The sequence below is a fragment of the Lacerta agilis genome, chromosome 13, assembly GCF_009819535.1.
Source record: "Lacerta agilis isolate rLacAgi1 chromosome 13, rLacAgi1.pri, whole genome shotgun sequence".
Taxonomy (NCBI): Eukaryota; Metazoa; Chordata; class Lepidosauria; order Squamata; family Lacertidae; genus Lacerta; species Lacerta agilis.
In genome coordinates, this window is record NC_046324.1 from 30,688,576 (window position 1) to 30,706,475 (window position 17,900).

Sequence of the window (17,900 nt, forward strand, 5' to 3'; positions counted from 1 at the left end):
AATGTTCTGAACAGTACATATGTGTGTTGTGTTCCCTTCACAAACTCCCTAACAGCTGGAAATCTTTGGGGAAAATAAATAAATAAAAAGTTTGGAGTGAATCTCCTCTTCTGGAATTGTGTGAAAGGCATCTGTAATCATCAGATTTGTTCTGGCCTCTGGTCCAATATTCTAGCCACTACAACACACTGGCTCTCAAGCAGGGGCTGTCAAGAGACCAGAATTGCTCAATCTCCTCTCCTGTTATCTGCTAACACCAGAGAGGGACACAAGACTGCCAAGCCAGCCAGACATGAGAGAGGAAATTAAATTCTCTTTTCATTCGCTAAAGCCCCGGACATTGAGATACTGCAGGAGTTATCGTTGTGACTGTTTTTTGTTTTTTTTCCCTGCCATGCTAGATATAGAACTGGCCTCTTATGTTTTCAACCAGATCAGGTAAACAGATCTGCTTGTGACAAGGCCACACTGTCTGCAACTTTAGCTGTTTCATTAGAACCTCTGTCCCACTGATCTCGACGTCGCCGCTCCTATGAATCATTTACATTGCGTTTTAAATGTCTGGCAAGTTAATTTTACATTAATGCGGCCTTGCAAGGGGCCTGCAGGTTACGAACATTATGCATTAGTTGAGCGAGTCTGGGCTGAGGAGGAGGGAAAGTGGCTTGGCCCAGACTGAGTTTGTGCAAGATGAAATTTTAATTGCCACTTTCGTAATTTCCACTTCATGGCACCAAAGCTTCCTTCCAAGTAAGGCAGCAAACCCCATGCACATCAGCTTTATGGGTAAAGAGCTATAGGATCTGGCTAAAGATGTGCTTAGGATCATAGTACCATCTCAGCTGTAACCTGACTTTATCATCTTTTACATCAGGGGTTCCCAGATGTGGTCCATGAGTTTCATTCAGGTAGTCTTGTGTGTCTGTAGGCTCATGGTTGAAGATGGGAGGTGGCACGTTCACTGTGTTTAATAATTCATATTGATTTTAATTGCTTTAATTGCTTCCTAGACTGTATTTTATTGTCTTACAGTTTGAGTGCCACATCATTCAAACTGTAAGACAGAAGAAGAAGAAGAGTTCGGATTTGATATCCCGCTTTTCACTACCCGAAGGAGTCTCAAAGCGGCTAACATTCTCCTTTCCCTTCCTCCCCCACAACAAACACTCTGTGAGGTGAGTGGGGCTGAGAGACTTCAGAGAAGTGTGACTAGCCCAAGGTCACCCAGCAGCTGCATGTGGAGGAGCAGAGACGCGAACCCGGTTCACCAGATTATGAGTCTACCACTCTTAACCACTACACCACACTGGATCTCAATAAAATACAACATCTAAGGAATAAAAATATAATTAAAAATAATACAGCACAGCACAAATTGCAATTGCTGCCACAGGCAGAATAGTAATTAGGTGGTCAACTAAGATCCTAATGTCAGAATCTCCTTTCTTGTAGTCTGAATCCCTACTCTCTGGAGAAAACAAGCTTGTTCCATCTTCCATGTGACAGCCCTTCACATATTTGAAGATGGCCATCATACCACCTCTCAGTCTTCTCTTCTGGAGGCTAAACATACCCAACTCGCTCAATTGCTTTTATTGCCGCTTGGTTTCCTGACCCTTGAGCACTTCATCTGCCCTCCTCTGCACACCTTCCAGCTTGTCAATATCCTCCTTAACCCGTGGCACCCAAAAGTGGACATGGGACCCCCAGGTGGGGTCTGACCAAGGCAGAATAGAGCGATACTATTACTTCCCTTGATCTGGACACTATACTTCCGTTGATGCAGCCTAGAATAGCGTTAAATCTCCCCCTCGCCCTGCTGCATCACGCGACTGTTCTGAAGGAATTGTCCTGGGTGTAAGTAAGCTCACTGGTTTGCAACGTCTCCTCTAAGTGGTGTTTAAAAACGGTGGCAAAGATCAGTTGCTGAACTATTTCCCCTTCAGCATTCTATTTTACACCAATATTTCACTCTTGTTCAACTGGATTTTCTTTTTTTCTTTTTTTTAAAGAAACCAATTGTGAAAGTTCCATGCCCCCCTCTTCCTTCTGCTCCTGGAATTTCCATAAAAGGGAATTGCAGTGCATTTTTAAACTTTGTTACAGAGACTATGCTGGCTTGAATTTGGATATTTCAGCTATTCATTTCCTGCTCTGGCACTAATATGACTGAATCTGACCATGGTGTGTGGGGTTTGTCCCCCCCCCTAAACTAAACTGACTGAAATTCTGTGGCAAGGGTGGGGTTGTTTTTTGTTTTTGGAAAAATGAGTTCTGTAATGGGGATAAATTATGCAAATGCATTTAATTTGCATAATTGCTTGTGGTTTTGAGAAGTCAACAATGCCGACCATACTGAGCTGGATGTAACAATGGATTTACTCAATGTAAAAGACAGTCATACCTTGGAAGTCGAACAGAATCCAATCCGGAAGTCCATTCGACTTCCAAAATGTTCTGAAACCAAAGCGGGCTTCTGATTGGCTGCAGGCTCCTGCAGCCAATCAGAAGCCCTGTCGGATGTTCGGCTTCCCCCCAAAAATCTGAAAACCGTAACACACATTCCTGGGTTTCAATCATTCAGGAGCCGAAACGTACTAAGGCGTTTGACAACCAAGGTATGACTGTACTTCTCAAGAACAGGTTCGAAGATCCTCAGCCAGGCAAATCCAGTGTGCTGATGACGGAAAGGCAATTGGGTGTTATTGACATACATGAGAGGGTTTTCTTTCTGGGAGTGAGGGAGATATCTGGAGAAACAAAACGTTATTCCCTGTTCATAAGGATTTTAATGTGGCTGTGCAACTTGAAGTATGAGCTTTTAACAGAAATTCCAACGCAGGCTTAGCAACTGCACCGTATTCCAAAAAGCCAGGTGTGAGGTATTAGTGAGAATCTCCCATCCCTTTGCATTCCAGTACATTAAATTGCAAACATACCCTACCGAGGCAGCAAATACTGAAACAAACCAGAGAACCCCTAAAACAGCAGCAAACAGTGGGTGGTGGAAGGAGGCTGGGCTCCTGTGCCAGAATTTTACCTCTACCCTAAAACCACCCTCCAGCTGCCTGTTTCAGTAAGTCACTGGGACAAGCAAAGCCTTTCTGGACGTTGTGATCTACCTGCAAGGCTTCCACCGTGAGGCCTCTTTTTCAGGGCCTACTCAGCAACCAGAAAGATGGAAGTGGGGACAGAACAGTGTTGGCAGAAGAAGCCATCCACACATGTTGCTTGGAAGAGATCCCGGTGTGTGGAGAGGAATCTAGTCTGGAAGGTGTGGCGGGAATCGCCTTTGACATTTCTAGTTACAGGTAGGTAGCCGTGTTGGCCTGCCATAGTTAAAACAAAATAAAAAAATCCTTCCAGTAGCACCTTAGAGACCAACTAAGTTTGTTCTTGGTATGAGCTTTCAAAGTGTGCATGCACACTTCGAAAGCTCATACCAAGAACAAACTTAGTTGGTCTCTAAGGTGCTACTGGAAGGAATTTTATTTTTTATTTTGTTTTGACGCTGACATTTCTGTTATGGCAGAACTTTTCAATCTCTAGGAAATCAGCCTGAAAGGCAAGCTGTGATCATACAAAACAGAAACTGGGCACAACATGAAAGACAATCATCATTCATTTAACAGGTCTGACCATTTCCACTATTTTTAAAATAGCTGCCGTGGAGGGAGGCAGCTAACTTTGCCTCATAATTGCCGCTTTCCTTTCTGGGTAAACAGCAGCTTCGGGGTGGGGGTGGGGGTGGGACGGGACAGGAGAGTTAAATCCCACCCAACCTCCTGCACACCACAGTCTTGACCCTGATCTTCACCCCAAGGCAGTTATTCTACAAATTTTAGTCCTGAAGTTAACCTGCTCCCTTTTCGTACAAAATAAGCGCATCTAGTTGAAGAATAACTCTTCACATATCTGTTTTGTCTGCTCGGGGGACATGACACTGTGGCCGATGGTTCTGGAGTCCGTGTAAATTTCATAGTCGTTCCCACCCTGCGAATAAGACACACACACAAAAATCACACTTTGGAGTTTTCAGTCTCACTGGAGAGCTACCCCACACCCAGAACTTCATAGAGGTTGCTAAAGCACGTGTCAGGTGAGCGTAACTGTGGAGCTATAGCAGCTTTCACCAACTACTACTAGGTGCTCTCCAGATATCTTTGACTGCAACTCCTATCAGTCCCAGCCAGCACGGTGAATTTGGACTACAACTCCCATCAGCCCCAGCCAACACAGCTGTATTATTTAATTTCTCTGGGGCTACGAAGGAGAGACTATTTTGGGAAAGAAAAGGTGGAGCGTAAGGGAGAAACCCTGCTGTTTCTTGCCTTCTGCATAGTGAAATGGAGATGAGGGCTTCAAAGATGGGGAACAATGTGCTGCTCTGTGTACCGCTGGCCAGGGAGGGCAGTTCCCCTGAAAACTGGGTCTAGGTCAGATTGTTAAAAGGGTGTGGGGGGAGAAAATGGGCCATTTTAATGGGTAACTGCCTTGTTGCAATAATGAGTGCAATGTGACTCACTGTGATTTGCAAAACAGTCGTACCTTGGAAGTCGAATTGAATCCGCTCTGGAAGTCTGGTTCGACTTCCAAAATGTTCGATAACCAAGGCGCGGCTTCTGATTGGCTGCAGGAGCTTCCTGCACACAATTGGAAGCCGTGGAAGTCCCGTCGGATGTTCGGCTTTCAAATAACGTTCACAAACCGGAACACTCACTTCTGGGTTTGCGGCATTCGGAAGCCAAAACATCCGACTCACAAGGCGTTCAGCTTGCAAGGTACTACTGTAGTTATCTATCTGGGATGGAGAACCTGTGGCCCTCCAGATTTTTGCTGCACTATGTCTCATCATCCCTGACCACTGGCCAGGGTGGTGGGGAGTTAGAGTTCAGCAATGTCTGGACGGCCATAGACACTCCTCCTTCCTGATCTATAAATCAATTTCATGCAGGTAGCAGATGAATTTCTATTGCAATTTCTCAAAGAATCCTTATCCCGAAAGTGTATTTGTAACTTCTTGGCACGTTCCAGTCTAGCACTTACTGGCATTGTCTTGTCTCCGAAGAAATAAATTGTTTTGAAGCCGTCTTGGGAGACAATTCCTAAACAGTATCGCTTATCCCAACCGTCTGGAAACACATCAAAACTGATCTGGCCCCCTGGTTGGAGGAAGGTTACAAAAAGTTAGAACAGCAGCAGCAGCACGTTTTGTATAGTGTAAAGAAAAGAATGACCTAGAAGGAGGTTTACTGAGCAGGAAGCACCTTGGAAGATGCTATCTCCATCAGCATAAAGTTAAATGGATTTATGGTGAAAGGGAGGACAGAAGCTTCATGCTTAAAGAGAACAGAAAACACAGGGTGTTGGAATATATCAAGGCACCTGAAATTAATTCTTGTCTCAGTAACATGCCGAAAATATATTTTGCCTGTGCTCCTGGACTGACGACTACGTCAATTCAGGTGTTTCTCTAGGCTTGTTCACACATTACACTGAACACAGGTCTAAGCATTTGTGTGAAAGAGTGTACACTTGTTGAGTAGTACAGCTCAACTCTTGCAGGCACACAGGCTGTACGCTTGTTGAAAGTTTCATGCAAATAACAGTAGAAGTAGGCAGGTACACAGATTGTACACTTGCTGAATGTAATGTGTGGACACCCTTATCCCAAGCCTATGTTTTATTTTGATTTCTAGTGCCTCTGAAAACCTAGTGGCAAATGTTTCTCCCTTTCCCCTTCCCAGTCGTGTCATAAATCAAGCCAAGGGCAACACCTGAATAGCCAGGCTCATCCTTGTGCTTTGGCACAAACAAAAATGATTTAGGGGAGGGACATTTCATGTTTAAATACCTATAGAGAATGTGAGGCCTTTTCCTGCAAAGTCTCGTCGTAAATCGGCGACAAATTTATCTCTTATATGCTCCCTCTGTTCAGAAAAACAAAACGGGGAAGAGCGTTGATGAGAATGAAGGATTATGCTACACCAATGATTTTCAAAGATTTCTAGCATTGGGGATACCTGTTGCACGTCAATGAATCTGCCACAGAGACCCTGAGTCAGAAGATCGTACGAACATGAGAAGAGCCCTGCCAAATGTCAATGGTGCCCCCCAGCCCAGCATCCTATTCTCACAGTGGTCAGTCAGGGAAGCCTGTAAGCAGGGCCCGAGTTTAATGGCACTTTTCTTGTGATTCAGAGCAATTGGTATTTAGAGGCGTACAGCTTGCGACACCACAGGCAGAACATAGCTGCTGTGGAAAGCGGTAGAGTTGTGCAAGATTCTGAGATGCACACACTCTTGTTCGTGCAGACATGCTGAGACTTGCCAATCACCCTCTGTGCAAACTGAGTGTGCACACTAAAACACTCCAGAAGCTTGCTCCTCTGTTGCTGCGTGTTTGGGGGATTTTGGTTAGTTCTTCTGGATCTTGTCATAAGAAACACCAGTGTTTCCATCCCGAAACACAAATGGAAAACTACAGTACTGTATCCCACCCACGAATGATGGCATTAGAAGTCAAGGACGTGGTAAAACTGGCTTCATGCATCCACTTACGCCACAACAGATTTGCTTCATCTTTAAAATGCAACAAGACTAACGTAGCAAACCTCTGGAAGATAAAAGATGTGAATGTCTTTACTGTTGCTCAAGGTTCACAGCTCAGTGACAGATCACCTGCTTTGCATGCGGAAGGTCCCAGTTTCTCAATCCGCAGCACCTCCAGGCAGGGTTGAGAGACATCCCTGCCCAGAGAACCACTGTCGGTCAGTATGGATAATGCTGAGCTGCATGGCACCAATGCTCTGACTCAATGTAAGGCAGTTTCCTATGCTCCCATGTCATGCCATGCATTTATAGTATTAATTCTCTTTTTTTTAAATAAAGTTTTTATTATTTTCCATATATAAACAAAAGAAAATACAAAAATACATGATAAACAACAAACAATAAACAACAGCAATAACAATAACAATGAACATAAGAAAAACACAAATACATCACTGAACATACACCTATCTCTATCTTCTTATTAATTCTTTCTTCTTTACATACTTTTAGACTTCCCTCGTTCCCCCTCCTGCATTCAAAACTAATATATAAATTGGGTAGCTTTGTATCTTTTTCCATCAATCTTAACCTTGTCTCTCAATAAACTTAAAGTTAATTAAACAAATATAATTTCTCACTTAAACTCTATATCTTTATATACTCTTACACATTCTTAACATTCACATCTAAACTTCTTCTAGACTATTTTATCTAACATAAACATGCTAAAGCCAATTCTGCTAGCTAATTCTGCTCAAATATTCAATTTTACACATTTGAATAAATAATCCTTGAATTTCTTCCAATCTTGCGACACCTTCTCCTCCCTCTGGTCTCGGACTCTCGCGGTCAGTTCAGCGAGTTCCATATAGTCCATTAGCTTCATCTGCCATTCTTCTACTGTCTATAGTATTAATTCTCAACCACTTCAGAGTCGTAACTGGGCGGTCACAATGTTTTTTTCACTCCTGTGCCAGAATCTTGGAGTAGATCTACACTAAGATGATGCCTTTCAGATGTTGGTGGACTACAAATCCCATCATCCCTGACCACGATGGCTTTGATGATGCAGGATCTGGAATCCAACAACATCTGGAGGGTGTCGCATTGGCCAACCCTCATTCCTACAGTCTTGGCGATGCCAGGGATTTAATAAGGGACCTTCTGCATGCAGAGCACATGCTCTCCCCCTGAGCTGCAGCCTTTCCCCATGCAGATGTAAGCCTTGCGGCCACAGAACCAGAACACACGAAGGGCCTGGCTGTGTGCCACTGACGATGGTCAAGAGGACGTGAAACTTTGACATAAAGAGGACTTGCTAACAAAATGTTAAGACAACATGGGGAAAAAGTGCACTTGCCTTATCAAGCTCATAAAATTCAATCCGCTCCTTCTGGCTGCAGTTTCTGCCCACGGGAGAAACGTTCAGCATCCCATTTCGGAATTCAATGAAAGTGCCCCTAGGAAGAGACACGGTGATATGTTACTGCCTCAGGCTAGTAAACAAAGCTCTTTGGACCAGCGTCTAGGAGGTCGGTCGGTTATGGGGTATCATAGCAGTATTTTTTAGGATGCAAGCCCACCCATTGTAGTGAAGGAGGAAGATACATAGGAGAGAAACAGAAAACGCATTTTCAGAGGTCAATGACATGTCAAAAATGGGGAGAGTACAGTCGTACCTTGGTTTTCGAACAGCTTAGTTCTTGAACGTTTTGGCTCCCGAACGCTGCAAACCCGGAAGTGGCTGTTCTGGTTTGCGAACTATTTTTGGAAGCCGAATGTCCGGCAGGGCTTCCGATTGGCTGCAGGAGCTTCTGTTCGACTTCCAAGGTATGACTGTAGTTCAATATAGCTACTATTTGAAAAACAAAACTTGAAAGTCTCTTCAACTGGTTTTGGAGAGTTACAAAGTCTTTCTGTATTACGTTTGCTCAGCAGCTTCACTGAGTTCAATGGACTTACTCCCAGGTAAGGGAGGAGTGTGTTGTAACCTGAGGCAGAAGTCGGATGTGCGACTAAGGCCTGGTAATATTTATATGGTGGCGGAAAACTGTCCATATAAAGAGCATTGGCATTTTTAAAATAAGATTATTTCCTTGACACCTTAATGGTTTGTTTGACCACTGATAGTCAATGTCATACTTTTAATGAGCTTTTTGTGGTAACCCTCAAATTAAAAACTTAAAAGGGTTGTAGGCCATCTAAATTCTGCTCAGAGTACGTTAGACATGTCAATTACTTTCAGCGGTCCTATAACAAGTATGACTAAGGTTGGATAATAGTCGGAAATTCTGCCACCTCTACTTTGTGGGAGGTGTCTAATGGCCCTCGATCCGACTCAGGCTACAGAAGGAAGCTGGAACCACCCACCTCTTCCTCGGCAGTTTAAGTTTTGCAATGTAACTCAGGCAATAGTTGATCAAGTCTTGAAGAAGCTCTTCGCCCATTTGGCCTTGAATGCTCTACATGGAAAGCAGAACAGGAAGTGATTAGGTATGTAGACCGGGAAAGGGTTTTCCAAAGGGGAGTCTGTCTCCACAAAGAAGTATATAAAATAAGAAGAAGATGGGCTTCAGTTCCACAATTACCCGGGGGGGGGGGCGTAGCTCAGTGGCAGAGCATCTGCTTGGCACATAGCTGTCAACTTTCCCCTTTTTAAAAGGGAAATTCCCTTATTCCGAATAGGATTCCTCGCAAGAAAAGGGAAAAGTTGACAGCTATGACTTGGCCTGCAGAAGGTCCCAGGCTCAATCCCCTGGAAGTCTCCAGGCAGGGCTTGGGCTTGGCAAGACTCCTGCCTGAAACGGAAGAGCCCTGCCAGTCAGCATAGACCAGTTTCCCAAACTTGGGTCTCCAGCTGTTGTTGGACTTCAACTCCCATCACCCCTAGCTACCAGGACCAGTGGTCAGGGATGATGGGAGTTGTAGTCCCAAGTTTTAGAAACCCTGGCATAGACAATACTGAGCTAGATGGCCCAAATCAGTAGAACGCAGCTTCCTATGTTCCTAAGGGTCTATTTGCAGGCGTCTCTGCGTTTGTTCCAAGACCCACTCTCGATGGCCCAGACACTTGGTCCTCAGGGCTGCTTTCTAAAGTGGTAGAATTCCCCACATGGTGATCTTAACATACCATTTTCACATGGCAACGCGAAGACAGCCTTGCTGGATGACACTGAGAGTCAACAAGCCTTGCTCCAATGGAACTCCCCTAGCAATTGGCATTCGTTGTCATAATGTCTCTGAGCACGAGCAAGTAGCTATCAATGCCTCTACTACCAAACTTTTAGCTAATCGCAAGTGGCAAACTCACCTGTTTACTCAAGAGGTTCCCATCTTTGTATGCCACGAGGCCGTTTTCCGGGAATACGTAGTCAAATTTTTCAACCACTACGAAGAACAAATGTTACAGAACAGACTCATCAGAGAAATTTTAGAAGCACCTCTTGTAAAAAGATTTCCCTCCCCCACCATATTGGGGGTAGGTTGGCCTAAATTTCGTCATAATTGTAGCACCTGCACTTTTGAACTCCCTGCTCACTGGTGTCAGGCAGGTGCCTTTGCTGGATTATTTTTGGTAATTGCTCTACTGTATATGAGAGCAAATACTGAACAGTGATTCCAATGTCATGTACAAACATGGGATTGCATGTAATGTAATTAGGACACAACAACGCAGAGATGGGTTGTGGGGTCTGTCATTCTTGTGGGGTGCAACAAGTCCCAGATTTCTTTCTCACATATCCTCACAACCCCCTTGCATCTTCCTGGATACAAGAATGAAAGATTACATCTTAACACCTGCAATATGAATTTAACAGTCCTTCCCTGTTGGGTAAGCAACAACCAACTCACAGGTACGGGGATGGAACATGGGTTAGTAATAGAGTATCTGCTTTGTATGCAGAAGGTCCCAGGTTCAATCCCAAGACACTCCAGGTAAGGGCCCCCTGCCTGAAACTCTGGAGAGGCACTGCCAGTCAGTGTGGACAATACTGAGCTGAATGGGCTAGTGGTCAGACTTGGAGTAAGCCAGCTTCTTATGCTACCAACAATGTCCACGCCATCCAAACATGGAATTGTCATTAAGCTACCAGGCTGGCAACTTGCAGGCAGATCTTATGCTCCGTGATTTTGTCTAAAGCCAAGCTTTCATTCACAAGGATACCCAGCCCTGAACCCCTTTCAGCCTAACTAAGAGCAGTTTACACACGGCTGAAAATGGAGAGCATTGCCAGATGGCAAGTCCTTGGCCGTGCTTGGTTTATGAGCACAAATATGTGAGGAAAGTTTCTTCAGAGTAAATTAGTTTGATCAGGCAGGGTGCCAAGTCAAGAGGAAAGCTGTAATGCTTATAACCACCAGCACTTTCCTGTTCAAGCAGGAGTGGGGAACCTCAGACTCAGGGGCTGCATGTGGCCCCCCAGCACTCTCTATGTGGCCCTTGGACTCTTTCCCCAGTTCAGGTACTTTTGCCTAGCTAGAATGTGTCCTTGAAAACTGGTCTCAATTGCCTGGATGAAGAAAGGTGTATGTCTGTGCAGAAATATGAACTGTTGTATGGTTGGACTGTTGGCTACTGTTCAAAGGTCAAAGTCATGTTGTTCCACCCACCTTTTGTCTCTAGCCCTGCCTTCCATTGAAATGCGGCCCCTGGAAAGTTGTCCACGAGGGAATGCGGCCCTTAGGCTGATAAAAAGTTCCCTATCCTGTACTCAAGCAATTTCCCCCCCTCAATTTCCTTGTGCTCTATTCATACCATCATCTCCCAGTTGCTCTTGAATCTTTTCGAAGTCTGAGCCACCCACAACTCCGACCTTCACCTTCTTCCGCAAGGCCTGCAGAAAATCCGCCATCTCTGGGGTGACTTTCTAGATCCACAGAGAAGAGACGGATCAACGTTTGATTTGTTGTTGTGATTCGTTATGAATTCATAAGCTTCTTAATAAGCTCCCAAATTAACAAGCTGCATTCTGGAAACAAGAAGCTGAATATGTTGAACTTCTAACAAGGAACAGTAGATAATTACAATGAATGAGGCTGCTGCTGCTGCAGTAGCAGCAGCAGCAGCAGCAGCAGCAATTTCCCTTCTAATTTGGATCCTTTTACTACATATTGTATTTTAATATTAATACACCAATGGCAAAATTTCATAAATTATAAGAGCAAAGAGCAAGGTTTGTGTTTTCATTTTTCATTGTTACTTATTTTAGCTATGAAAAGCCTCGCACTTCACCTCCCGCCTTCCCCCGAGCTGTTCCTAAACGGAGGGGTTAAAAGCACTCTGCACATGCCCAGAGGCATGCTCAAGAGTGGAGTCCCCAGGCTCCCACCTGGCGAGGCGCGGTCAGGGTGCCGTCCACGTCGAAGAGGCAAAGCGTCCGCCCGCGGCCCACCTCCTCCATGGCCACTCGGGAGTGTCACCCGACCCGCCGCCGCTGCCCGCCCGAGCGATGAGGTGGCCGGCTGAGAGGCGCTTCGCTTCCTCCTGGGTTCGCGGTTAGGAAGACTACAACTCCCAGCATGCCGCACAGAGGGCGGGTTGAAGTCTACGCAGGCGCTTCCCTGGCATGGCCTGTGGAAGACTGGAAAGGGAGCCTAGAGTACAGTAAATACAGTAGCCAATAAACACTTTCGGTTACTATTCGACTGTTACAATATGCGGTGAAGAAGTCTCACTTCCACCCTGGGAAGGAAAACTATCTATCTATCTATCTATCTATCTATCTATCTATCTATCTATCTATCTATCTATCTAATATTATAGGTAATAAATAATAACATTTAGAATAACAAGATTATATGATTATATATGTATATATTCCAGGGGGGAAATTGCTTTATAATGTTTCTAACAGCATGCAAAACGATATATAACATTGGGGGGGGGGGGCGGGATAAAACAGCAAGCACCCGCCACAGCCACCCAGGGTCTAAACTAGGAACCAGGAAGTTCCACGTGTCTACCTCCCTACACTAGGGCGAGGAGCCAGGCACTACAATTCCCGGCATGCCACGCAGCAGCTGACATAGCCCACGTGCATTTTCCCCAGCAGGCAGCGCGCCTCCCAAGCGGTCTCCGCATCTGAAGGCGAGGCAAAGGGGTTCGTGGTGTGCTGCAGCTGCCCTCATGGTAAAGCGGTGCTCTGGATTCCCCTTGGGGTTGCTTCCCAAATGGCAAGTAAAGAGCCTTGCAAAGGAGCTGAGCTGGGTGGAAACTGGTCTGTGGTGTTGGGGGTGCATCAGGCAGCGTGGTGTAGTGGTTAGAGCAAGGTCAGCCAACGTGACGCTCTTCAGATCTTGCTGGACTACAGCTCGCATCACGCTGGCTGGGGCTCATGGGAGTGCAAAAAAGAGAGGAAAAAGACAAACGCCATAGAGGGTACTGTGCTGGCTGCTCCTAGGTCAGAGTGTCGCACTAGGTTCTGAGAGACCTGGGTTCAAATGCCCACTCAGCTACTGGGTGCTCCAGAGCCACTGTCTACTTGAACTACCTCGCAGGGTTGTTCTGGGAATAAAAGTGGGGAGGGGGAGAACCAGCTATGCCACTTTGAATTCCTTTGGGGAATAGGGGAGATTTAAATGTAGTAATAAGACAAAAGAAAGTGTAGAGGAGTATGGAACTTTGTCCAGTCTGATCAACTGTAGCTAGCGTTAAATATGGGTAGTTTCAAACAGGCCAGATTCAAACCATAGTTAAATTAACTACAGTTTCAGGTCTGTACAGCGAGCTGAAGTGAGAGCCTGTGAACATTTGACGGGGGGGGGGGGGCAGAGTCTGGTGCACAAGAACTGGAGGCTCATTGTGGTTTCTTCCTGCTTATTTATATCATGCTAAACTATGGTTTGATGTGACCATGCTGAACAGGACCGTTGGGTTCAGATCCTTCCTGCAAGTGGAATGAATGAGCAGAGAATGAACCATTTGCTACAGAAGCCGTTTTGCAGTTAGCTTGCGCAAGCAAATCAAGCCCCATGGTCCTGAGGGATACAGAAAGCATCCCAGAAAAAATGGCCAGCCTGGCTTTGGGAGGGAATGTTTCTCTGAGCTCCCGGAATAAACCAATCAGTGTAAATAATAAAGTTGTCCTGAGCGAAACGTTAGCAGCTGCATGCATCTCTGATGGTGGCAGGTCCAGCTACCCCACATGTTATAATCTCTTGTTGTTGTTGTTCAGTCGTTCAGTCGTGTCCGACTCTTCGTGACCCCATGGACCAGAGCACGCCAGGCACGCCTATCCTTCACTGCCTCCCGCAGTTTGGCCAAACTCATGTTAGTAGCTTCGAGAACACTGTCCAACCATCTCATCCTCTGTCGTCCCCTTCTCCTTGTGCCCTCAATCTTTCCCAACATCAGGGTCTTTTCTAGGGAGTCTTCTCTTCTCATGAGGTGGCCAAAGTACTGGAGCCTCAACTTCAGGATCTGTCCTTCTAGTGAGCACTCAGGGCCGATTTCCTTGAGAATGGATAGGTTTGATCTTCTTGCAGTCCATGGGACTCTCAAGAGTCTCCTCCAGCACCATAATTCAAAAGCATCAATTCTTCGGCGATCAGCCTTCTTGATAATCTCTTGAGGGATAGGGAAACTCAGGCCCAGGCGAGAGGTTGGGAGGAAATATGGCCCCTCCAGGCCTTTCTGCCTGGCCTTTGGGACTCCCACAATCCACACCCGTCTCCAGCCTTGCTTCACACCTTCCTTGAATATTCTTGGCTGGTTGGGATCCCTGCTACCCTCTCGCTTGTGTGATTGAAGAATAGAGATGTGTGTGAGTGTAAGTTGGTAAAATTTACATTTGTTGTTCCACCCACTTTTGCGTGTGGCCCCTAGGTGGCTACCCAGAAGAGAATGTGGCCCTCTGGGTGAAAAACGACTCCCACCCCAGTGATATCTCATGGAACTGTCTTTCAGGCTAGGATCCTCACTGCTTGCTTTGACCTGCCCTTCCTCGCGCCCTGCGGAAGGTGTCTGCGAAACCAAGTTCCTCTGCGATGGCAGAAGGGCTTCCCAGCCTCCACACGTCCCTTTGGAGTTCTTACGGTGCCCAAACCCTGCAGTCAGCAAGCTCCTGGCAGTCAGCTGGCACGACCCAGATGGCTGGGCACCATAGCCCCTTCTCAACGTGCCCTGGAGCAGACGCCCGACTTGGAAAGCACCCATCAGTATAAGCTGATTTACAGGTTTCCATGGATCAAGCACTGCAGAATCCTTTCAAGGGTGAAGCTGCTGCAGACAGGCCTGACCACCTTCCTTCTCCCGCCAATCTGGGTCCTTTATTGGCAGAACCAAGTTCCTGCGGCACAGTGCCTTTACTGTACGGGCATTGCTTGCTTTGCCGCTGCGATGCTCTACGGCATGAGCTTCTACCTCCGCCGCATCATCGGCATGATGTACCTGAGCGAAGACGGCACCCTGTTGAAAGTGGCTCACTTGACCTTCTGGGGGAGGAGGAGGGACATCTGCTGCCCGGTCGCCACCGTGATGACTCTGGGGGACATCGGCGAAAACCCCAACGAGCTGTTGCTACCGCTAAGGCGGTACGACCGAGATAATGTCCTGTATTTTAGTCTGCGCTATGGGCAGGTCGTGGACAAGGAGGCATTTGCCAAAGTGTTTGGAGGGCTTGGGTGACCTCGGGAGCAATTGGGAACCTTGGGATCATTTCTTGCTAATTCGTAATATTTTGCGGTCACCGTGTTGGCTTGCTTCGAGCGGTGCTGGTCGGCCGACGGCAATGCTTCCAGTAGTGCAAAAGGAAGGGGAGAAATTTTGGGTGATTCTCACGCCCCACCGTAGATGCTACTTCTCCAGAGGGTTGGGGAAAATCCTCTGGCTTTATTAACTAAATAAATGTATGTTTTGGAAAGTTGCGTGCTTGCTATGCATTTGGACGCTTCTTCAGATATCGTAATCAATTTTGGGGCGATGTTTCCCAAGATCGAGGAGCGGGTTTTCATCTGTTTAGATACATTTGGGTTTTGAATCGGGATGCAGGATCAGGCCCCAATCCAACCAGTGTGAGCTCTGGCCAGTTCTCAACAAAAGCCATCAGCTGTGAATAGTTCTGTGGAGAGCATGAATGTGCCAGACAGAGAGACTCACTCACATTCAACAGAGAGTAGAGGTTGAATCTCTAGTCCCAAGCTCTTGCATTTCTACATATTCACATGAGCCCCACGCTCCGTCGGGCCCTCTGGGCTTTCCTTTCCTTTGCACTTGCCTTTCAGTGTTTTTGCCCCAGTCACATGTTTCCTTGAACTCTGATCATGCCGCTTTGTTAGTTAGAAAAAGGTAAAAGTAAAGGGACCCCTGACCATTAGGTCCAGTCGTGTCCGACTCTGGAGTTGTGACGCTCATTTCACGTAACTGGCCGAGGGAGCCGGCGTACAGCTTCCAGGTCATGTGGCCGGCATGACTAAGCCGCTTCTGGTGAACCAGAGCAGCCTTGCACTTTTGACGTGCTTTCAAACTGCTAGGTGGGCAGGAGCTGGGACCAAGCAACAGGAGCTCACCCCATCGCGGAGATTCGAACCGCCAACCTTCTGATCAGCAAGCCCTAGGCTCTGTGGTTTAACCCACAGTGCCACCCACGTCCCCTTGTTAGTTAAATAGGTGTGTATTTAAAAGCCCTACCCTATGAGGTTAACCTTTACATTCATTGTTCTGCCCACTTAAGAAGAGTTCTGCTGGTTCAAGGCAATGGCCCATCTAGTTCAGCATCCTCTGCTCACTGTGGCCAACCAGATGCCCCATGGGAAGCCTGCAAGCAGGACCCCAGCCCAGGAGCCCCCCCCCCCTTCCTGTAGTTTCCAGCAAAGGGCATTCAGAAGCATTATTGCCTCTGACTGTGCAGGTACATAATAGCCTTCATGGCAAGTAGCTATACATAGCCTTCTCCCCGTGAATTTGTCCAATCCTCTTACAAAGCCACTGCTGCCTCCTGTGGGAGTGAGTTCCACGGTTTAACTATGTGCTGCATGAAGAACTTTCTTTTATCCCAAACCTTCCAACCTTCATTGAACGTCCACAAGCTCTAGTGTTACAAGATAGGAAGAAAACCTTTCTCAATCCATTTTCTCTGTACCATGCAGGATTTTACGAACTTGTGTTTTATAAACATTATAGGAAGGGAAAGGAGAATGTTAGCCGCTTTGAGACTCCTTCAGGTAGTGAAAAGCAGGATATCAAATCCAAACTCTTCTTCTTCTTCTTCTCTGCCCCCATCCCTCACTGGCATGTTGTCGTCGTCCCCCACCTCAAACTTGTTGGCCCCAAATGTCTCCTTCCCCTGTTTTAAAAGAACACATCTACTCCCGTAAAATTTCAGTTATAAATATTTTATTTTAAGAATACTGATTAACACAGGAAACGTTATTTCATGGATCTGTGCGACATGGTAACTGGCTACATCAAGTTAGGTACTGGCTCACGCATGAATTTGGCACAGTTAACAGAGAGGCTGTAAACAAAGATTATTACTTTCTTTCTTTTTTTAAAAAAAAACGATGTCTGTTAACACCATAGAGCTTCCCTAGGTTAAAGCATCCACCATGGTCTGAGAACCATGGTTAGGTTGTGCACACGTGTTCACAGTTAACAGTGTTCCATTAAAAAAACTACTTTAAAAGAAGAAATGGGACAGGCGGAGGAGCTATTTTATGAACAATAAAACAAGATTGTGGCAAATGTGCAGGTTACCAGATCTTGGGATTCCGTCAGCAGGGAGGGACCCCAGGGTCACTTAGTCCAACCCCCTGCGATGCAGGAACCACAGCTAAAGTACAAGACTCACTACAGATGCCTACAACATCAATTGCGTCGATATGCTGAAGGACTCTTGATTCCCTGCTACTGGCAATGGAGTCTGGCTTCTTTCCCAAAGGTCTCCAACCTGCTAAAGATGCGGCAGAGATTAAACTTTGATGCATGGGTGCTTGCGGGGAAATGTCTGGAAAACATGCAGAAGAGATCCAGTCTCCCAAGGGCAGGAGCTTTAAGTAGTTCAGTACCCCCCCCCCCCAGCCCAACTACTTTTTGAAATGCTAAGTGTTGCAAGCAGTGGGATAAGCTTGCTTTCTTACGCATCAAGAGGCCTGGAACCTTTGGGCGTATGTGTTCCTATCCCCATAGGTAAAGGAGTTCTTTGGACATTAAGAATAGCATCAAAGGCGTGGGGCAGTATAAAATGAAATGTGAGGAAGAAGCAATTGGCCTGTTGAACTAATGACTCGGAGCACTCAGGATTATTGCAGCTTATTTAGCTACCAGGTACCTAAGGATACAGACCTGTATGATACTGCTATTGTAAGGCGCCAGGGGAGTCTTGAACTGGGGATTCCAGCAGTCAAGT

At 46.2% G+C, this 17,900-nt stretch overlaps 2 protein-coding genes across 2 annotated transcripts; one reads left to right on the forward strand and one right to left on the reverse strand.

Annotated features, from left to right (window-relative positions):
* Positions 1-3,761: 3,761 nt before the first annotated feature.
* Positions 3,762-12,039, reverse strand: PMM2 (phosphomannomutase 2). The gene is made up of 8 exons (XM_033167632.1): positions 11,886-12,039; positions 11,312-11,423; positions 9,866-9,942; positions 8,926-9,017; positions 7,916-8,015; positions 5,855-5,930; positions 5,047-5,162; positions 3,762-3,993 (listed from the first exon to the last, which is right to left on the reverse strand). The coding sequence occupies exons 1-8, from the start codon at positions 11,955-11,957 to the stop codon at positions 3,889-3,891; spliced, it is 750 nt and encodes a 249-aa protein (XP_033023523.1). The 5' UTR covers positions 11,958-12,039; the 3' UTR covers positions 3,762-3,888.
* Positions 12,040-12,652: 613 nt separating this feature from the next.
* TMEM186 (transmembrane protein 186) lies at positions 12,653-15,365 on the forward strand. Its single transcript, XM_033167910.1, has 2 exons — positions 12,653-12,685; positions 14,462-15,365. Exons 1-2 carry the CDS (start codon positions 12,683-12,685, stop codon positions 15,179-15,181), a joined length of 723 nt encoding a protein of 240 aa, XP_033023801.1. The 5' UTR covers positions 12,653-12,682; the 3' UTR covers positions 15,182-15,365.
* Positions 15,366-17,900: the final 2,535 nt, after the last annotated feature.